Below are 24,269 nucleotides of genomic sequence, written 5' to 3'. Positions count from 1 at the left end.
ACAGCCAAGATATCAATGCAATATGACACATTCGAGTTGATTATAATGACGCCTGCTCCTCACTGTGCATGCTTTCAACACGACCATATTTGATAAACGAACCTTACGTAAAGAAACTGTTATGTACATGTTGGAAGACAAAGCACAATCCGTAAAATAGGCATATTAGTTCAAAGGCATTTATTAGAAATATATGATAATAATATCTTAAGGTATGGTTATAACCTAAGGCTATTCATCGAATCAAAAGTATTTTGGTCCTTCGGTCGCCTTCAATGTTTATTGAGGCGATTCTTTGAAATATTACATCGAAATCTGCAGGAACAAGCCGACAACACAGTAGCAAACCCAGCAGTTAACTCGCACACGCCCAATGTATTTGTTTTATTGGCAATTATGTGGATAAATGCTTAGTTAAATTTACAAAGAGTCGCATTAACCACATTATATATCCACAGTATGTACACTTTCATCACAATTCAAACGTGTTTCTATTAGTTAAACTTACCTTTGCTCTCTCAGTCAGAAGGATCTTAGCAAATTCACATCCCATCCCCGAGGCCCCGCCGGTTATCAACGCAACTTTACCACTTAATTCCATCGTCCAATGCACGAAAAATAATCGTATGCTTATCTAGATTAAGTCATTGTATAAGTGTTTTGTTTTGGGTTTACTCCTTTTTTCAAATTTATTTTCATCCAAATACAACTTCACGAAATAACTTTAAGTTAAATATTAGACACAGACACGCCTTTGTATCAATCGTAAACACCTATTTTATTTAATGCATGTCTTTTTGTCCATAAACTATTCGTTTAGTCAATGTTTGGGGTCGCAATTCCCACATCAAATATATCCTCAATACAAGAATCTATTTTCAACAGATAAACGACGGCTTCACGTTCATTGTTAGAATGTGATGCATTTATAGATATAAATTTGACAATTAGAATTGCAGAGTTTGGAATAGTCTACAACTTGGGTTAAAACGTACGTCTCCAACTCCAATCAATTCTTTATAGAAGGTGGTTAATTTGCTTTAATAGCGAGGTTATTTGAAGAGTTTCTATCTGTCTGTGCTTAATCAAACACACATGTTTGTATGAGCCTGAGTATGTAGTTTATCTTATGAATGTTGTTTATATGAAACATTCTATCTTCTATTCGAATACTTGAAGAAGGTCTGATTTAGGTTATCTATTAACTTAATATCAACCATGTCACTGATTAAGCTAACATTTGATGTAGCAGGATTTCTTTGTCATTTTTTTAAACATGTTAAGTATAGTCCAAATATTTTTTTCTTATTTTTAACGAACAACAGCGCATTTATCATTATATTTATTCATAATCAACTATCGTTATTCATTTTTTATTCAGGAAAATAGTCGAATATATAAGATATATTGCAAGAACTCCATTAAATACACACATTCTTTACAATTTGATCCTACTAAATTCAAACGTAGACTACTTTCACATATTCCAATATTATCCACCAGGTATTTGCTGTTCCTAGTGTAATTTAGAAAGCAATTGGTCTTGATATTAATATAATATCTAAGATATCTAAGAAACCTGCTCTTGGAAAATCATTTTTCTTGGTAAAAGTAGAGCAACTATACATATTCTAAGAAACCTTGATGGTAATTAGATATCATATTGATAAAACATTTAATTTCTGACATGAATCAGAATATTTGACTATTAAGTGTCAAAATAGAGCACATAATACCCTTTCATTTTCTACCCAAATTTTGCAATAATCGTCTAGCCTGTGAATTTATATAGATGTTTTACTACAGTATCTACCATATTATACACTCTAGGTTTACGTGGTACGTATTTAAAGGATTCTATTCCCCATTGAACGCATTATTGTAAACAATTCAATGCTTACTATTACAAAAAAACAACAAACTAAAATATGTTTATCACAACTGATTATTTCTTTTCAGTTTCATTGGTTTACCTTTTATGGTGTCGTTGCTTATATGGATATTATGTTTTAAAATTTTGTTTCAGTTTTCTAAATGAATGTGCTAGATATTGAACGTTGAATCATAGAGCATTGAGCACCGCGTGCCTCAAATGGGACTTTCAGCCGAAATACTTTCCCAGAGGTATTTTCACCGATAACACCTTTTTCTTTACCAGTTCAACACGAATGTTCCATAAATTCATTACATATTCTCGACGTTCTTTACATGTTAGTTTTGAATAGTGTGCATATAACGAAGGTATTCGTTAATAAATTTGGCTACTGGGCGTGTCAATGTAAGTTATGTTGTATTATGTTCTATGTCTTTGGCGTTTACCCAGTGCCATTAAACCGGGTTTACGTTTAAACTTTTTGCTACTGAGCTAGTTTCTGTAGCTTTTCGCATACATATTTATGCAGCAAACCGCTCCTCCCGTTTACGAAATGTTTACCTGTCGTGTTAAATGTAACACCTACCCTTTCACATTTATTTTCCTAGCAAATAATTGATATAATTCCCATTTTTTAATATTTCCAAACACTTGACCAAGTTTTAAATCAACTGTGTTTACATTCTTCAAATCCTTTAAATTGTTAACTTGTCATTCAATGTTGACTTTTTAGCAAACACCCTCTTTTCATTGACTCTTTTTTAAGTTTTAGAGCTTCACATTGCTAGAATGAAGTCATTTCAGCAATGGTCATTTGAGATCAACAAAATAAGTCTAGTTATAATTTAAGTTAAAACTTACATTGTTGATATAATTGAAGTTATCTTTGATTTGTCAAAAAAAAATCATTTCTTTAAGTTTTAAAGGTGGGATTATCATGGAATGATATAGTTTCCATTTTATTACTTAATGAAATTCAAACCTTCTAATAAGCTTTCCTCCTGGTGGTACTTATAATATATTTCACATTAACACAAGAGCTATGTGCAATGAAATGTTAAGTATTACTTGAAAAGTATAACATTTATATTTGCCACTTATGCAAGTGGAACTTAGGAATATAATAAGTTAAATACCAATTATATTTTAAATGGCTGCTATATTCGCTATGTGAATCAAATAGAATACTGGAAGAAGCCTAGTATTTAGCAAAATATATACCAATATCAAAATTGCTATGACAATAGTGCGATAAAATCCAGAATTCATTAATTTATGTTTAACTGCTTGAGAGGTCTTTGCAAATGTTTTCTTTCGTATATAGTAATCTGTTATTAATGTAATATGACAAGGCTTGATACTGGCTTATATTTTCAAAACAAATGATGGGAAGAGTTTTAGGTTTTGTGCATATAACCTAGTTTTACCCTCGGTGTACTCGTTTTCAAGTGAACTCGTGTTATACTGACCGCTCCAGGGCGAAAATCCTATTATTTGTTGGTCAAGCTATTTGATGGGCTTGTGGTCTTATTGTGGTGTTTGTACGTTTGTTGTTGTTTGAGCCCATATCCTGCGCCTATTTTTAGAACGAACCTTAAATTATAACATTATCTGAAACAACTTAAAAGGATTTTGTGAATGACATTTAATAATAATATGTTATTAAGTTTGGAAAAGCTTACAACTTTTGTATAAAGCATACTTCTCCAACTAAATTCATTAAACTATAGCTGAAGATTTACTTTCTTTTTCTGCTTAATTAAACACACACGTTTTGTTTAAGAATTAGTAAGTAGTCTCTCTTATGTTTATTTTAAATATAACATTTCTTCTGTTCAAAAACATGAAAGAGTTCTGATTTTGGTTAAGTATTTACTGACTATTTTTAAAAGCGAAACAACTTTTTTTCTGCTCAAATAAACACACACGTTTTGTATAAGAATAAGTAACTAGTTTCTCTTATGTTTATTTTAGATATAACATTTCTTCTGTTCAAATACATGAAAGAGGTCTGATTTTGGTAAAGCATTTACTCACTTTTTTAAATCATCAATCATTCCATTGTTTGCGTTAACTATTGATGTCGCCTACATTGGTTGTTATCCGTTCCAATGTTTCCAGTTTCTTCAGAAATATGTCCTATTTTTATATAAAAAGCGATATGAAACTGAGCGTATGTATAAAGTACAAATCAGTTCAAGTTGTTGCCGAGATTAATTTTTTTCAAGTATCTCTAAATTTTGAGTGTCTACAGAAAAAGTAGAAAAGGCAAGTTTATACTGAACGTTACAGAGACAAGCCCAATAATCAAGCTCCACAGTGAGATCTAACTTTCTGTACCTGCCAGCCGTGTTGTCTACTAAATTTTATCAATGGCGATATTGCGATAAGTGTTTTATGCTTCTTGTTTGTAGCGTTGTGTCTCTTGTTTGCTTTCTGTTGATCCTTGATCCTCTGAACAAAGTCTTCATACTGGTCTTGTCCTTATATCTTTCATTACACCTACCCATTTCCTTTCCCATATCCTACAGTGAAAATACAGCACGCCGTATTTAAAATTACATATAGCTACTGTTGTTTACCAAACCCATATCAGCATAGTAGCATGTATTGAGTGCAACCATTTACAGACCGATGTAATTAAAGCCTTTTTAACATTAGTTTTCAGAAACGTATTATATCTCCGAAATATAAGATTGAAAAAAATCTGATTTGTCTTTAGATTGATGAAAATGCAATAAACTATTAATGTCATTGATTTATGACGTCAAGTCCGATATGGTTATTCCGGGAAATGTCGTGTAAAATCTAGGTGCAGTTTCGTTAGTTTAAACTTAGAGCGGTGCGTTTATATATGGAAATATTCAAAGGAGACTTATAATGAAAAAGACCCACATTTATCATTCAAAATAGCAAAGGGTTTCTCTCCTTAACGAAGGGTATTCATGTTTCATGTTCATCATAATATAAAGTAAATATTAATTGTGTGACCCTCATTAATTTCACACATTTGCCAGGAGTGTTTTGGTAAACCCTCGCCCCATTTCTGAGGCTCCGCCAGTATTAAGTGCAACTTTACAACCTAAGTTCAGCTTTAAATATTTTAACACATGGTCAGCATACACCTTAATTTTAATTTCGCCAAATGCTTGACTGATTCACATCAGCTGAGTTTATATTAATTCTTATCATTGGAACTTTAGTATTTTTATTCGATAGTATGTTTTGAACTATATATCAAGACTATCTTTCAATAGTTTTGACCTATAAATCAAGACTGTCTTTCCATACCTATAAAGGTATGTTTAGTTGCTTCACATTGTTAGAATGCAGTGACTTTATCAGTAGCCATTTGAGATCAACACGGTCAAAGTAAACTTAAATATCCATCAATTTGACATTGTTGAAGTAAGTTGATTAATCACCTGCTTTTGTCAAATTGTTGAGAACCTTTTCTTAAAGCTTACATGGTATTCATGTATGGTAGCTCATGATTCATCAGATTCAGATAGCGCATCAAGAGATCATATAGTATTAATGATCGCGAAAAAGATGGCCATGGCTAGCTGAGCATACAATGGAAAAATAATACCCAAAAAACATCATACAAATGTCTTACGTTGATAACCGTTCCTTAATTGTGCATGCATTTAATACAAATGTATAATATATGTATAGTATTGAGTAACAAGATTATACTTATAGCACTTTATAAACAAGGCATTTTAGGTATAAGGCTCTTTAAAAGTAAATACCACTGTCATACTATATGACAATAAAGGCTATTTATCCTTTTAAACATGTTTTTGGTACTTCAAACCTCTAAAAACTTCATTTTTGAGATTCTTTGAAACAACACCACGCAAACTATAACGTCTTCAAAGACGAACCAAATATACAGGGTCAGTCTCAAAAGTATTTTGGTCATTTGAAATATTCTTTAGTTTTACTAACAAACAGTAGCATTTTCCACATCAAATTTACCCCGTCTCTCTCCTGCCAAACTATAAACGTCTTTAGATTAGATTAAACTAACCTTTGCTCCCTCTGCAAGAAGGGCCTTAGCAAATCCAAATCCCATACCTGAGGCCCCGCCAGTTACCAACACACTTCTACCATGTAACTCCATTTTCTGCGCACGATATAAAACCATATATATAATCCAGAGTTTCTTAAATAAATTATATAAATTTAAAAGTCTTTAATTTTGTTAAGTTCATTTTCTCTCTTTTTCAAAAGTTCATTTCTTTCAAATACAACTTCACGCATCCACCTTTACGTTTTTATCAAGCTGAAAAATAAACACCGATACGCATTAGTTAAAAAAGAAACCCATAATTAAATGTCAAATTTTCTTTTCTTGATGTTTACTCAGATGCATTCCCCTTTGATCCTTTTACTATTCGTATTCCAAATATGGTCGCCTTTGACCTTTAAATCAGAAACTTCTTTACAGATAAACAGCGGCTTCACGTTCAATGTTAAAATGTAATGAATTTATAATTGGATATTTGACACTAAGAACTACAAAAGGTTTGGAATAGTTTACAACTTTGGTCGAAATAAACTCCCCATCTCAACTCACTTCGCTGTAGCAGATGGTGAATTTGCTTTTAAATGCGAGATAATTTGAAAGGTAGCTTTCTGTTTGTGCAACAAAAATACTCGGTACATTGTATCTCAGGTATTTACATTTTAGATATAGCATTATCATTACGCACATACTTTTCAACGATTGCCCAATTAGGCTCAAAAATATTTACCTACTCTTGTAAATCACCATCAATCATTCTATTGTTTACGTAAACTAATAAAGGAGCATATATTTTTTCTACGTTTTGAGTATCGACATAAATATTTTCTACTAATTCTCATAGAACAAGTGCTTTATTAATAAACGTAATGATGATGTATTAATTTTTACAAGTTGATGTAATTCATATGACGATACACAATAATTCGAAGATTCGTCATATATACAATTGAAACAACTTCGTGCCGACATCTGATATTCCTAATGTTGTTAAGATAACATTTTTCTACTGGAACGTAATTGATATACACTCTTAGGAATCTGTTCTGATAAAATTGTATTAGTGGGTAAAAGTTAAGCTGCCCTCTTTATTCTAACAGAGATGATGAACTGGGTTAAGATACAATCTTGATTAAATCTTCAATTTCTCATCTACGTTTGGTACATATTCATATATATGAAAACCAGGAAGGTTGACGTGCGTATTAATTTTATGACTTATTGTTTCCTGTTCGACCGGAGCCAATGAATATACGTCTTAATTTGGTCGTCCGTTGTTGTTGTTTTGTGACGTTGTGTGTCTCTAATTTAGTATATGGTAGGCCTTAAGCACTGCTCTTGACAGGGTCGTCATTAACTTTTCACTACCTGTCTTGTCCATGCAATTTCTTTTGTATCATTTCAGCTTCTTCTATACTTCCAGACTCGATAATTAACTGCCTACTTTTAAAACAAATGCTGGCGTCGCCATTTTATAACCAACATTATTCAATATTGTCTTGGAATGGTCAGTGAGAGTATTTTAGAAAGGTTTAACCGTTTTTAAAAAGAACAAATTTAATGTGTATGCTGTGCTTCAAAATAACATGTCAAGGTTTCTCAGAAGTGTGGTAAAATATCTGCAGGAAGGTAGAATTTATGGTAAAATTTACATAAGGAAGTTAAAACATACATAAAATCCCCTTAAAACACCTTTTTTCAAAATTGCAAACACAATTGTGACACCTTATGTTTAGTTTTGAATAGTGTAAAACAGCCAAATAGTGTATTGAGGTCATTCAAATTCATGTAATAACGAATGCAAGAAGCAGACTATTACTTTGTCACTGGACACAAAGATTAAAACAACCAAACAACTAGCATGCCGTCCAGTCTTCCATATCTACCAAAGTAGTTACAGATTTAAATACGTTTAAACATTGTAGGTCAATGGCATGATATTCAAGCAAAACAAGCAAGCTATACCCCATCTCTTAAATCCGATTATAACCAAGCGAAAAGGACCAAACATATTTGAACACAAGATAATTAAGATATCACATAGTTATATTAAAATCAATTTACAAATGTATATACTAATACATAAAGCTATTGAAAAATGATAAGACTAGAACATGTTGGAGGAAAGGCTCAAATTTACTCAGAAACAATTCTCTGTTTCCTCCTATCAAACAGATACCTGAGTTCTGTCAATGTGTTTGGCCGTTTATCAAAACACATACACCTGGCAAACATTTAGAAACTTAGAGAAAATTAGTGATTGATAATTCGAAGAGATAAAATGAAAACATTGTTTAATAACATAAACATGAAACTTGTTCTTCAACAGTGTTTCGTAAACAAATGTTAAACATTTCGTGTTGAAGTTGTGGAGGAAGTTATTTGGAGAGTGGCGAAATTATCTAATATAAACTAATGTTCAGTACAAAATTGATTCCTGGAAACGCAAAATAACAAAAGCGCAGAATGGCGGTTCGATATAAGCTCTTCGGCATGATTGTGAGATTCGATCCATAATATACCTAAAACCAAATATTCCTGCAATATTCATGTAATCAAATAAGCATATATCATCAAGGGGTCAAAATTTTCTGAATGTGTAAAATTCATATTTCAAGTTTAGGTCACCCTCATTCAAGAGTAGCGTTTACAAGAGTTCAGTTTACGGGTAAACATCCACTCGTCAAAGGGCCGTGATTAAAGAAAGTAACATCACTAAAATATACGTTAGGAAGACTAATCTTAAATGAATATATTTGACTCAAAACTACTTCATGTTGTAATTTTTAACAGTTTAATGGATACTATTGGTATCATATTTGTAAGGTTTAAAACTGTGTCACCACAAATACGAATCGACGAAAACAGTAAAGTACTGCCCTCATAATATACAAACGAAACAAACACTGATTCAGAAATCCTTATAGTTTTATTTAAAAGAGAAATACTCAAAAAGACTTATTTATACTGGTGTTTTAAACTTTGACATACGGAGGTAAAACATGTATATGTATATGAAGTCACTTGTTATGCCAGCTTTCAAAACCTGAAGAGTAAGGAATATAGTCATGTGTTTTCATTATCAGCTAAGTGTAAAATGCTTAATAGTTGTTTAAATGTTGTAGCTGTTGGTTTGAGTGACCATTATGCACACATACAAACAAACAAACATATTCAATCAATATTTGACATTATAAATAATATTCACAGAGAAGTTAATATGATTTTTTCATTCACGTATTGAGTATGACGTCACAAATGCGTTCTGAATTTCTCCAAAGCTACACTATGAAAACATTGATAGTGCAATTTGTTTTAAGTTGTATATATATAAGGGTACGAGTAACGAATACACGAAGCTGTAATTCATAAATGTTGGTATACTTTAAAGTTAATTTCCCAATAGCTAAAACATTTTAACAGCTAATTCAATAATGATAGTAAACAAAAGCTGTTATTTACGACTGTTCTGTTAAAATTCAGCTATATCTGTAAAATAAATAAAAAATATTACACATGCATAATGGCAGTTACATATATTCAATACGAGTGGGACACTTGTAAAGTACAACTAAATCTAAAAATATACCGCTGCTCATGTAGCAATGTTTTGCATCACACGATTGTTAAATGTACACATATTAGCCACTTGGTATCCAATTGTATAAAACATAATACTCGCTAACAATGGATTTTACCAAATGTTATAATTTATAAATCAAAACACTGAAAGTGCCTACCGGTTTGTGAGGATTGCAAAAATTATAAAAATGGATTAAATAAGTATTAATATCAAAGACTAAAGGACTTGCAATGTCAACCTTTATAGCTGGAATGAGTATGTTTAAACTGTCATTTCACGGTGAGATACATGCATGTTTCTCTTCTAATGTTTTATTGGTAATTTTATCGTGTAATTCGACCATTTTGATATTTAATGCTGTTCTCAAAGAAATGTGGTAAAATCTTATTAATTTTGACCATTTGAACTACTCATGAAGAATGATATGTAACTCAAAGCCTAGTCGGTTTTACCTTAAGCATGGAGGTAAGTCCTCTAAGCACAACTATCATTTAATCCGACCATTTTGAAATTTAAAATTGGTCACAAACAAATGTGGTAAAATATAATTAATTTGACCAACCGATTTGGTCGCTACATTGAACCACACCTGAAAAATGATATTGTGTCTAATAGCCTAATCGGGTTTACATTATGCATTGGGATTAGATAAAGACTCCTGAGCACAATACCATCATTTTGGGGGGCATAAACTCTTTTTTGCAACAAATGCCAATCTTATTTGGGTCATTCCGAAAGGTATGTAAGCAAGAGCATTTTATTCATTGTATATCGTTCGGTATCAACCCGCTCGATTTTCTTTAGTCCGAAACCAACACAGTGTTCATCCCCTATTTACTGATCTCGCTAGACGAGGAGAGAAAATTTATCATATGGAAGTAACAGATATATTTTTTTTATACATTGCAGGGGAGCATTTTTTTATTTTTTTTTCTTACAGATTTGGCACGAATATTTGCGTCATTATTGTTTATACATCATGTACAGCTAGACCACTATATTGGATTCCGGGTTTCTTAGCACCCGCAAAATGATTCTTTTTCTTGTAGTGACTAGGACGAAAAAAGTCGCTGCAACCTCTTCGACGCTAAAATGCAATAACAAAAAGGAGTTTGTAATTATACGAAAACCATAGATTATATCGGAAATTTGCACAATTTACTAACTTCAACATTTTTCATGAGACCAACAACACAAATCGTTGCACGTATGATATAACATGAACTCTTCAGTGAATATGTTATAACACGGAAACGACCACCGATATTGGCTTATATGCTCCACAAATACCTTCACCTGGTCTGAATACATTTAAAACTAGTCCGACATGATGTTACCAAATTTTTTAAAACGGACCCTTTACTCATAAAACTGTATGCAAAATCAGCCGCTGCCATCACCTCATAACACCGATATGCTCTACAAATGCCGTCCTCGACGTCTGGTCTGAACCGGAAGTCTGCGAGGGGTTACCGGAAGCTATGTGTCCACGAATGCGGGTCACACAATATTTAGACTGATACCGGACTTTTGAACATCGGGTGATATAAAAAACACGATCATTAATCAGATATAAATAAAAAATAAGAGAACGAGTCATCATTTTCTTTCTATTTGCCTTCACGCCATACTGGCCATGTTGATGATGACACAGCCGCTGCCACCTTCCGCCGCACTCATATTTCTTTGCGAGTCGTGTGCCCCGTAACGTGTCATTTTATACGCAAATATAGAATTGCTTAAATGACTAAAATAGAATGTAAAAGTGGTATTCAAATAGTGTTCCAAATCATTGATACACATGCTAACGCTGAAAAAATTCGTTTTTTTTTTGAAAAGAAGAGTTGTTTTCTTCTTTTTTGTTATAGATATAACCTTGTTGGCGTTCTAATTCTTAAAAAGAATTCATGAGGGCAATGAACCTAAGCCAAACAAGAAGTCCAATGTTCATAAAAATAGCATAAACATTGATTAAGTTGAGAATATTCAGGCAATTATATTGTCATCTTTAAATAGTGTAGTCAATGGACATAATAATTAAATTCCACAACTCGAACAGTCATTCAAAACTACTTGTTGTCCATATAAAAGTTGACCTTCTGTTTGCTAATATGTTTTAGGAACTGGAATAACCAGGTTGATGCAAATAATTGCTCTCCACTTGTCTGTTTCCCCACCGACGCCCACATTGTTTACCACACTATCAGGGCTACCAAACACCTCTTGCGTAGGTCGAAAAGATTCTACAATAAAGTGTATACAATTGCTTTTATATTAATTCAATATCGGTTTTAAGCACCATTGTTATTCCCACATATACACCGAAATGCACCTGGAGTAGAAGGACAATTACGACAATAGTATTATCTCCTCAATTATTTCCGAACACCCTTTTTAATATGTATTCTCAAAAGTATCCGGTTCTGTGTTTCCTATCTACCTACAGCACCAAGCTCATGTAAAGTACACTAAAAAGCAAATTCTTATTTCGCTGTTTTATGTGAATGAGATGTCAAGTGTAGGTCATAAAACTCTAGTGATTCCTGTGTCTTTGCCAATTCAATTCATTTCATCCCGATGTGACTGTCTATAAGCCGTTTAATAACTGTTGTTAAATTAGTTCTGAGTTTTATTCTTATTCAAAGCAATATTTTGATTTTTAAAGTGACGCTCTTATTCAAAATCAATACAAACACATGTTTAACAAACATCAATTTTGACTGATAAACCTTGAACTACTACCTACTTGAAATAATGCATTTATGGAAACAATTAATTACTGATAACAAGATTGTAACCGTGTATTCAATATCACAAAGCGCAAAAAATATTAAATGATTGGTGAATGCTAAAAGATTTACTGTGATCTACTTTAGCCTCATAAGGTAGAAGAAATACCGTGTTTTATGGTCATTTCTTTCAAATTAAACTCGATAACCTTTATAAGAACTATTGCTTTCGACATTCGTTCATCCTTTTTGGAATAATAAAACAATATTATTAATTGTGGTAAATGTTATCTGGGAGTAAGAGTGCATCTTTAATTGTATGCACCAATTTCAAAAAGAAACTACATTCGATTAAACAATAAACGTTGATTTTTTACCTAAAGATCACTATTAATTAAGCTTTCGGGGCGTGAAAAAACAAAAGACCGACTAAAGATGATTGGTTTGGAAAGGCCAAATATTATTGTTTCCAAAGTTCATGTTTGATTCAGTTTTGAGGAACAATCTTTTAGGAGTAAAACATACATCCTTTAAGACATGTTAAGGGAATATAAGGAGCTGACCAAATTGTACGAAAAAAAATGATCTGAATTCGGATCAGGAAGCATTTGCTTTAAATATCGTCGACAATATAACATAAATACTTCTGCGTTCAAAAGCCCCAGATTACCCAATGAACTATCTATTGTTGTTTTTGATGATATCGTTAAAAAAGAAAGATAATCAATAGGAAAAAAGATAAAAAGAGGATTCGATTCATTTCCAAGAAACAATAATGCAATTATCTTTCATAAGATAGCTCCAATTATCACAAAGCCACCGAAACATATTCACATTGAATAAAAACATTTTCAAAACAATGCAAATGCTTTTTGATTGAAAATCTGATAAAATCTTATTTTGTAAAATTTGCTCAACACTTAAGTACACTTACATATGTATTGTGCTTGCTTACTATGGAACCTTCAAACTAAATAAAAAATGAAATATTAAAACATTTTATGTTTTCGTCCATCGAACGACTTTTGCACTGTGGAAGGCACTTCAGGTAAACGGCCTCAAACTATGCTACAATGCTACGATGCGGATTATAAACCACCGACTGTTGTTGTTGTTGTTGTTTTTAAATCAATTTAAGATGTCATCCTTTTTCTTAAATATTAAAGTGTGGGCTTTCAACAACGTGTTAGATCATTTAAAAATAAGCATTCATAAACCTAGTGTAAAAACAATAATTTTGACGATTTCTTTATAAGGCCAAAAGAAAATAAAATTGTTTGGTTCGGGTCACCCGATCCTACCTAGAAAATACCGCCGACCCTACTGTTTTTTTTGGTGGGGATTGCAAAAAATATTTGTGTCCGGTACGGAGCTGTTTGGTTCTCTATGGGCGTTATGCTCGGCTCGTCGCAAAAAAAAATGAATTGCGCGAATCGCTATACAACAACATATGGCGACCAAATCCGCCGTCATAAACATCGTAAAGACGGCTTGCGGTCGCCATACCATTCCAGAACGTCGGGAGTTTAAGCTCATAACACCCAAGATGAGTTTTGAAGACGTAGAGATAATGTTTTTGTGCGAGTCGGGGTTTATATCGGACATGTCAACATCCGACATGGGGCCATGGACCCGTTTGAATGAAGAACAGCTGTAGGACATTCCTGTCGTTCAGTTAACCGGGAAATTCTTCGGCTTTTGGTTCTTTAGAGTAAGGTATATACAATGAAACAAAATGTTTCTGGTTAATAGTATACAATGTAAGTTTTCCCAAACATAAGATTAACTTAACTTAGAGAATGGTATAAATATGTTTTTTTTAAATGCTGACACAGGTCAATATTGTCACATAAATTAATTATTAGTATAGTTTGCTTTCGGAAGGTATGTTACGAATGACAATGAAACTCGGCTAGCTTACCTGGGAGAGCGCCGGTCAATCAATTTAAGGGTTTGTTTATCTGGAAAAGCATAGTTACCGAATGTTAATATAACTGAAATACTGTTGAAAAAGGACAAACACAAGGCAATCAAACCTGTACCAAACTAAAATCCAAAAACCAAAAAAAAAAAAAAAAAAAAATCCCTACCTACGCTACCTATTTTTTTGGGGCCATATTACCCTAATCACACAAAAAAAATTATGCCTAAGTATAAATAAGTGCAAAACATTTTTATTGTGCTATGTTTTGCAGCTAAACTCGAAGCTTCTGATTTGCCTTTAAAGCATGTTGCAATAAATGTTTCGATACGTATGCTGAAGTTTACGATCTGAACTTAAAATATTGTGGAGAAGGAGACATTAAAGATAAACAAAATGCAACAATCTCTTTCGCCTGTCTTAAAATGATCAAGTTTTAGGTTTTGACAGACGCGTCCTGGTTACGCAGATACTCCAGATCTATCAACGCGAAACGAAAGCGTCTGACTGAAGATATTCCTAATTGAATATGTCATTTTCCGCGATTTTTATGAGAATAATTTTCTTGAAACTGAAGGCTTTCGATCCTTTTCTTTCAGACCGAGGCGTACAAATACGAATGAATCAAACGCAAATAGTTATACTTATTAATGAAAAATGCAAGTAGAAGCGGGCCAAGAAATTATTTGTCAATGGACAGCAGTCGATTGTATAAAACTGATCAATTCGTGGCATTGGTTTAAGTTAGCCAAAATAAATCTCATAATTTGCCCATCACCATTACAGACGGAGAAAATGTTTGTTCAATTGATAATTATAAACCTCTAAATTTTCTATTTTCTATGAGTCATTTCTGTCTAAATTTATGATACCATTGTACTAAAATACTCATTCCCTGCACACTTCATATAAAATGAACCATCTTTGTTTCTCCAAACACAGTATTACCTTCAAACTGTTCCTCTGACGTGACATTACACGGACAGAAGAAAACGTTATTGCTGCCGTATTTTTCAGACAGTTTTTTTTCAATAGCTCGTCTAACCTCCTACTCACCTGCACTTGTACAGCTAATTTTTTTTTTTAAAAATGTCTTTGGGTCTTTACGTCACTATTATTTCCACACGAGTCATGTCTTGGAGTTTTGTCTTTTGCATTTTCTAAAATCCCAAATACTTAGTTATTTTAGCAGTATTTTGTAAAGTTTGATGTTTCATGTAATGACTCGGTGGAATATAATACCATGTATTGAAAATATAAGTAACAGTGATTTAATTTATTGAAGTTGTCTTGTTTTAATAACTAACAGGACGGTTATGATATAAGTATTTGTATATGGTATACAAGTTATATGAATAAAATAACAAACAAACTGTTGATGTGATCGGGATTCGAACATGTTACATGTTGACAAAATTTTAGAAGTCCTGCACGCTAACCAGTTGGCTACAAACGATTACTTCATAATGCGTGCTTTGTACTGATTGAAATAACTGAATAGAATAAGTCTTCGAACTTTTCACGAAAGTGACCGGGAATGCACGGAAACTGATTTCGTCTCCGTTAACAACGTATAATACATTCATACATAAAGGTCACAATCAGGTTATATTGGCAGGCAATACGAAACATTATCTAATCATTTATAAATTTCCAAATGAACAAATTAGATATCTTTACGACCCTGTACACGCGGCGATTTAAGTTTTACAGAATGCTCAAAGATATAGTCATTGCATTAATATTGTCGAATTCAATCGAAAATATTTATTATAATTCATTTCATTTAAGATTTTCACGTGCGGTACGTGATTGATGAAATTGAGATAGCAACGTATTGAAAATAGTATAAATAAATAAATAAATAATTACAATATTACTAGAAGTTATTCGCTGAATGTTGAAGAACTGAATAAATAATATAAACTACGATACAGAAGCATGTAGGTTTTCTTTTTCAATTGGGTGTATTTATACAAATGACATTTCCATGGACATTGAATTAAAAATCTGCTATTTAAACTTACAATATGCGTACTTTGACAATATCCTCGGGTTAGGGATCTTTGAGGAATTTGAACAGGACATCGCGTTGCTAGATTTCGAGCCTTATGGTCTGTGTTCTCTTTCCTCGTTTTTTGTCTCCCCATTTTTGCCCCGTTCTCTATTCACTCCTATTCACTTTTATCGCAGCTTACTACTCTCTCTATATTCTGCATATATATATAACAACTAGGGGCATACAGTAGGTAATGCAACTCCATCACGCTTAATAATTGTATTGCTTTACTTTTATATTGACCGATTTAAACCACTATTTCTTTGTTTTAAAGGTAGGAATTCGGTCTATGATTTTACTTCAATAATATTCAAAATAGACAATTATAAACTTAGTCAGAATGTTCACAATAAGTGAATAGCGTTTTGCATTAAAACAGAAGTTAGAACGCAATACGCCTGTCTGAACGAACTTTCTATATCACTTGCTTAAAAGCATTTTCAAAAATCTTTTCCAATACAAGGAAGAAAAAATAAAAACTTACACATATTGAGATAATCTTATATAAAAAAAAATATAATGCGGGCTCTTGGGGCAAATGCGGCTGTGCTTAGGAAACATTTTTATATTTTATGTAAAACGACACACATCTGCAAATTTCTTTTCAGGAAATATACAGATAAATTCAATCTTCATCATATCGCTAAATCTATGAAACTTTTCCCCCACAGATGAATATATCTTTGCAAAAAAGTCTATAAAAATATTATTTCACATATGATAGCTATTGGATATGGTTTGATTCTTCTCAGTTTTCAAAGAAGAAATATAATTCGACAATTTGGAATGCCAACAATGACAGAATGGAAATGAGGCGCAAAATATTCGCAAGTCAGCTTAATGAGCATAAATGAACTATTCGCTCACGTCAAATTTAAGCAGAAAAGCTGATTAGAATAAATAGAGGCAGTCAGGAAAATATTTATCTTCATTGAATTGCACGGAAATAAAAGCTCTATGACGCCAACCTTATGTCTACAGGATATAAGTTTTACAATGCTGTAAATGCTGTAAAAGAAAAGTCATTTTCAAAAAGGGACATGTCATTTCAAACTCGACTGTCGATCTAAACCAACAGAAGAACTCCATATGCATTTTATTGCATTGCTCGTAATTGGTAAAACAAAAACCACAACCATGATTGCACGAATATATATGTGTGAACAATTGTATATGTTGTTGCGAAAATGAAATAACAGACCACTTAAAGAGTATTAATTCGTCTACTTCGACTCCCCATAATAAGCACAATCGAAGTAATGTGATAATAAATGCCAATCTGCACTTACATATACCGCTTACTTGGAATGTCAGGTAGCTGGACAAATAGTATATTGCCTAGATACGGCAACTTCTAGTATTCGATTATTTTTATTTTCGCCTAATTATTTTATGATCATCAACGCGCTTGCACAAAATGTCCAAAGTCATAAAAGAGGGATGTAAACATTGTTTTGTATTGGCATCATTTATCATCATTCATTCATAATTGTTTTGATAAAAATTTGCATGTCCATTGGAATATAACGCTTGTTTATGTTATAGGTACTAAAGTACCTGAATGCATTGTTGGAATACATTATAATTTATGATGATTTATTTACTAAGCTATAGTTTTTCGCATCATGCTTATGCAAAACAAATCGTTAAGTGAAGCAAATACATATATTATTTCACTTAGTGTTGGCACATATGCGACTGAGTTTGCCAGCGCGCATGCGTGAGCCAGTTGATAACTCATTTATTAAAACCAATTAATGAATCAATGGTCATTAGACGGTTGCTTTCGTCAGAGGTTTATATTTTTTTGTAAATTTGAATTAGCCCTGTTATATTGATTTGGAAGCAAGAGCGTAAATAATAATTATATGAAACAACGGTACAACATCTCATAGCTGCGGAGAAGGCAGTGATAATTCGACTATCATCTCTTCTGCATTTATTATCAAGGAAATGATGAAAAAACGATTCCCAAGTCAGCATGAAATGGTTTTCTGTTTTAAATCAACGGAAGATAAAGGCGTTACATTCAATCCAAAATGTCATTTAGTTTTCTATTTCTGTAAAACCAATGCATTAAGCGTATCTTAATGCAGAAAAAAAGAGTAATGAGTGCTATAGGATAATTATAGCTACCGTCCAACTTTTGAAACGCAACCCTAATCTTTTGACTAAATTTAAGATCGAATTTGACAGCAGGATTTGAATTACTGCTCTTATCAGCAATTGTGTCTTGACTACCCGGTATAAAGAGAACCTTTTTGAAGCGAAATAAACATGCTCATTTATTCATACAAAACGAACTCTTTGAACCAGTTTACCACATTTGAAGATTATATTTTAAAGTGATTGAAACAAAATATTGCCATAGAATTATTGATACCTACAGATGTTTTTTGTTATAAAGATTTTTCATTTATAGCAAAACTATGTGAATGTATCGTTGTTTAAATATCAACAACTAATGACATGAGTATTATTGACATCAAGCTAAAATGAATTCATGCAGTATTCAAACAACCATTTGCGTGAATGAAATGCGTGTTTTTTAGCTTTTTATTGGAACCAATTTAAATAACGATTCACGTACAATAAGAACTCCATTTGAAGCAAAGAAAATAAATCGAAAATATCCCTGTGAATCAAGTTTAAGGAAAACTAATTTAAACAAAAAGAAAAATAAATATATAAATAGATAGACACTTTCTAATCATATATCCATCAGTAGGGATTGAAAATCGGACCAAAGTCATAATCGATCATCAAAAATAATCGGACGAGCCATTTCGATCAATCATCGATTATATAATCGAAACGGAACAAGTGAATATATTACAAATATATCCCAAACTATATTGGTTTGTACATACATGTCTTTAAATGAATAAACATATTACATTCAGTTATGTTTTATATGGTGTTTTGTGATACATTCCAGGTTACAATTGATAATTTAGTAAAATGTTTTTAGGCGATAACTTAATTCTAAAATAATTGAGAATAAATTGCCGTATAACCCCGTATAAGTCCGTACCGTTTCCCGTTATAAAGAAATTCAGTACATACACAACACGGTTAATTCCCTTTGCCGTACATTAGCAATTATCGATAATGGAATAATAAAATCGAATATCGCCGACCTCGGACACAAATAATCGACTTTCGACAATACTCGATCATAGTTTAATCCCTATCCATCAGTATGTTACATAAATACAAATGACTTTTCTACACCGAACAAGATGTTTAACGTGTTTTATTTAAATATGAAAATGAATTAAAAAAAAAAAGATCTCAAATTTGTATAATACACACGCATTGTATTGAAAACATTTTAATATAATTTTATTTTATTAGAATAATTAATTCTTTTGAAATGACAATATTAAAGTTAGTCACCCATAAAAGTACTGTCCAGGAGAAAGTGTTGAATTTAGTAGCTTGTATGACCTTGACCTAATTGAATGTCCAACATCCAACAGATATAACGCCTAAGTTCATCGGCATGGTGTTGTGTTTGGCAAAGCCTTAACTTTCCTCTTTAGCAAGTCCAGCCCATTTTCTATCGGATTCAAATCTGGCCTTTTTGCCGGAAAATCTAGAACATGTAATTTGTGGTTTGTTGCCAGCATATTCTGAGTTATCCGTGCAACATGACACTGCGCATTGTCTTGCAGTAGCATTATGCTTCGATTAACATGAATGTGCGGTACAATTTGAATGTCGGTCTGATACCTCACTGCGTTTAAATTACCACTGATAGGAAAAATTGGAGTCTTGCTGTGCATTAAAATTCCTTCTCAGACTATCACGAGACAAGCGCCGAAATAAACTGCGTTAACCAGACAAAATTTTCTGTTTCGTTCTCTTTTCCATCAGCTCCATCTGTTTTTTTCACAAAAACGAAATTAGTACAGATTGCTAATGCTCACAGTAAATACAGGTACCTTCCGTGGTAGACGGGCGCAAATACCAATAGCTCGAAGCCCATCCACGCAACCTTAACTTTAATGATACTTATGCGTCATTGGTTAAAACAATACACTTTTTATATTATTTCCCACGTTATATCGGAATGTATTTATTCATTTACAAAATTGGGCATACCTGCAAAATTGGGATACCTGCAACAATCGTGTCATCCTAACCATTTTTTTGGGTTAAAATTTGAACATGTTTTGCGCCGAAATGAAATTTAGCGCTATACTCATAGCCCTCGTCTTTCTCGTGGCAAAAAAAGGAAATCGCAGCTTTCGTCTCGCATTGTCAACATCGATAGTAGAGTAATATTTTCTTTAGAAAAGCTTCGATATATTCAGTGGTTTTCCTAAAAATGAATTCCATAAAATGGACGTTTGAAAATTTTGTTCAGTGTATAAGCATGTGTCAATGCAGTACAATAGCACCTTCATCTAGAATGTCATGTACTAATCCCTGTTTATGAAAATCAGTAAAATATTAGTTTCAGGAAACTCAAAACATTCATTCAATACTATTTTTGTAAATGCTTCGTACAGATAGTACATCTACAGTAGATCCGCTAAAAAGCATCGCTGTTTGTATGTTTTTGAATGTATTGTAATTTGTTTTATGTTATGTGTGAAAGAGTGTGCTAGATATTTAACCTTGAATCACAGAGACCCTGAATACCGTGAATTATTGACACTTGACACTTATGCAAGTGAAATTTTTACATATGATAAGTAAAATACCAATTATGTATTAAAGGTGGCTATATTAACCATGTGAATCTAATAAAATACGGGAATAACCTAGTATTAAGAAAACCATCTATCACATTAAAATCTCATTTATTCCTGCGTGTTTCAGTTTCGCTACACGATGTTACCTTGCTTTTCAGCTAAGTAATGAAGCTAATGCTGTGATATAATTCAAATCGAATTACAGGGTAGAGATACCGAACAATCTGCCACCACGTGCACCTGACGAATTCTCCTGATTTTCGTTTAAGATTTTTTTCTTTTTTAAAAACCATGTTTGCAATGACTCTTTCTAACTCAATTTTAGTTGGAATGAAAAGCAATAATACTACTCAGAAAAAAATGACTTCACATGTCACGTGTTTGTTGGGGTTACACCGATGAAAGGTTCAAAATGAAAATAGTGTGTTGTTTTGAGTTTATTTATACCCGCACTTGGGTTCGGCCCACTCGGTGAGTGCCCCAGTAAGAATGATAGTCATATAAGCTTCTAGAGCACAATGGTAGCACGGATAGAATGATACCTTGGTACGAGCCTACCGGGTACTTGAATGTTTAATTGGTGCGGCGAGAAATCCAACCTGCGACCCCTGATTTGACAGTCAAGTATGTTACAAATCCACATCCAATCTTTAAAACCCCTCCAGTTACCAACACAACAATACCGCTTAATTCCATCAGCCAGCGCACAACATATAATTCAGATCTTCTCAAACCCATAACGTTCTAAAGTAGTGGTTGGTTGCGTTATGTTCATATTATCCTTCTTCAGTTTTATTTTCTTTCAGAAATAACTTATATGCCTAAACCTTATCATGTAGCTGATGATTGAGCGCCTGCATGCTTTAGTTTAGGAAGGTTACCCCCTTTTTATGTCCATATTTTGTAATGGTGATGTCATTTCAGATGAAATCCTATTTTGGTTATGAGATATTTTTGTATTGTTAAGTTCATTTGCTCTAGACCTATACATAAGGAACTGTTTGAACAAATGAACAGCGGCTTCGAGTACGACTTTGTTTTCATTTAATGCATTTAGTGATAGACATCTGACGCTTATTATTGCAAAGTTTAGAAAAATAAACAATTTAGTTAAAAACAAACTAAATCTAATTGAATAAAGATAATTTTGAGCCAAATTATTTGATTAGATTCAATCTGTTTTGTGCTTATCTAAAACACACGTTGTATATACGAATCAGTACGTAGTTTCGCTTATATCTGTATTTAAGATATAACATTTATCGTGATCAAATACTTGAAAAGGTCTGGCTTAGATAAGGTATTTACTGACTATTTTTAAATTCTTATATTAAATCATTTCATTTTTCTCGTTAGCCATTGATGCTGCCAACATTAATATATTTAGAAATATGTTCATCTTACTTCATTTAAAAAGTGTTCTAACACCGAAGGTATTTATCTATAATTAACTAGTTGAACTTGTGGCTGAAATTCATTGACATCCGATTCTGTTTTGAGTATCTATAGAACAAGCGATTAAAAACTAAACGTTTTGATATTGTATCAATATTTCAAATTGTTTAAATTTCGATGAGTAGATATCCTTTTCAGGAGACTCATCCTAAAAAAACACATATACGAACAATTTTTGAAATTGTGCAAAGGAAAATAAACGGAAATAGTCATAACCATAAAAATATGAATGCATTATCAAATAATAAGAAATATTTTTGTATTGTTTCAAGCTATTCACTAGTCTAAACAACAAATACACATTAACTTTATGCTGTTTATGACTTTATAATGGCAACATACAACATTGTAATAATGAAAAACACAATACAACATGGAAATATAAAACATTTATTACGATTTTGAATTCAAGAACGTCTGATTTAAATGTATTTATTTCAGGAAAATATACCAGTGCCAACACATATTTCATTCTTATTATATTAAATGAGTTTGATCGGATGCTAAAAGCTTATAAAGATCATCTTCTTTCGTTGTCTCTGGGCAATTACGTTTGTTAGTAATATGCCAAAATAACGGCCAAATGATATTCACCAACGGCACCTGCACCTTGTCTGTACCGATTCAACATGAACGGTTCTATAAAGTCCATAAATATTTGTCTGTATTCACATATTCAATACCAGTAGCATAGGGACCAACCGTGCTCCTTTAGACAACAAAGTCACTACAAATCCACGGGCATGTTCTTTGTGGACCTTTATTTAGGTGGTTCAAAGGAAATCTCCTATAACGTTTAATACGGAAAAAGTATTCACATTTTGTAAACATCCTGTTTGGAAATAGAAAATACATCATAAAAACTGCAGTAGTGAAACAGTTTCTGGAATTATTCCCTCTAAATCAGGTAATAGAACCAACACAGAATTGTATACTTCCGATCTGTTACTTCAAGAGGTAACGCTATGATCTAACAAAGATCACAAAAGATTACAAGCAAAGTATTTGTGGCATTGAATCTTAGATACAGGCATTTAAACCATTCCTGACATATCGTACACAAAACTTCAATTTGAATTACTTTCTAAAATGTTCAAGTAGATTTTAACAAAATGACAATAATTAAAACAAAAAACAAAAAATTCGTTTGGAATGGATGGAATGCCATCATTATATATATTGTCACCTGAGTCCAAGAACTCAATATCTGCTTCTATTTTTATATGCAGTTATTGAGTTATTGTACTAGGGTTCCGATATGTATAACATACATTGTCCTGTTGAATGTCATCAATGGATAACGATTCATTTATTGTGCATGCATTTAACACAAATATAATTATATGGACATGATAATGCATAACACGTTTTTATTATACTCTTTCCACATGTTTATAGAGTTTTATCAGTGAAACAAAAATGGTGTTTCACTGATACAATTTCTTCGCTTTTTTTAAGGAATTAGCCTGCTATCTTTTTCAAATCAACGTCAAAGTGCAGGGGGGCATGTTTTGGTGCTTCAAATCATCTTAAAAGTTCATTGGGGCGATATTTGATGAATAATACAATGTTAACCTCAAAAGCGAACCAAATGTACAGGGGCAAGCCAGTAGAAAGAGGCAATCCCAATGTTCAGTTGGCCATGTCAAATATTCATTAAATATATACTAACAAACAGTGATATTTACCGCATCAAATATGCACTGCATCCTCCCCCCTCAATAAAATGTATTTATATTAGACTAAATTTGCATTTGCTACCTCTGTCAGAAGGGCTTAATCAAATATACATTCAATCCCTGAGGCCCCACGAGTTACCAACGCACATTTACCATATGACTCCATTTCAGCGCACGACATAAAACCGAAAACGTTTCGATTCCGTTCAGACTAAAGGCATCCTCTGAAACACA

The 24,269-nt window shown here is 32.6% G+C and overlaps 1 protein-coding gene across 1 annotated transcript in view; it reads right to left on the bottom strand.

Annotated features, from left to right (window-relative positions):
• LOC128242642 (15-hydroxyprostaglandin dehydrogenase [NAD(+)]-like) overlaps positions 1-6,430 on the bottom strand; it is a 36,611-nt gene extending 30,181 nt beyond the window's left edge. The window contains exon 1 of the mRNA XM_052959877.1: positions 5,910-6,430. Within this exon, the coding sequence (XP_052815837.1) occupies positions 5,910-6,026 (117 nt within the window). The 5' untranslated portion in view covers positions 6,027-6,430. The remainder of the gene's footprint in view (positions 1-5,909) is intronic.
• Positions 6,431-24,269: the final 17,839 nt, after the last annotated feature.

The sequence above is a fragment of the Mya arenaria genome, chromosome 8 (assembly GCF_026914265.1).
Source record: "Mya arenaria isolate MELC-2E11 chromosome 8, ASM2691426v1".
Taxonomy (NCBI): Eukaryota; Metazoa; Mollusca; class Bivalvia; order Myida; family Myidae; genus Mya; species Mya arenaria.
Note: the sequence above shows the minus strand (reverse complement) of the source record. Positions and strands in the feature narration are given on the sequence as shown.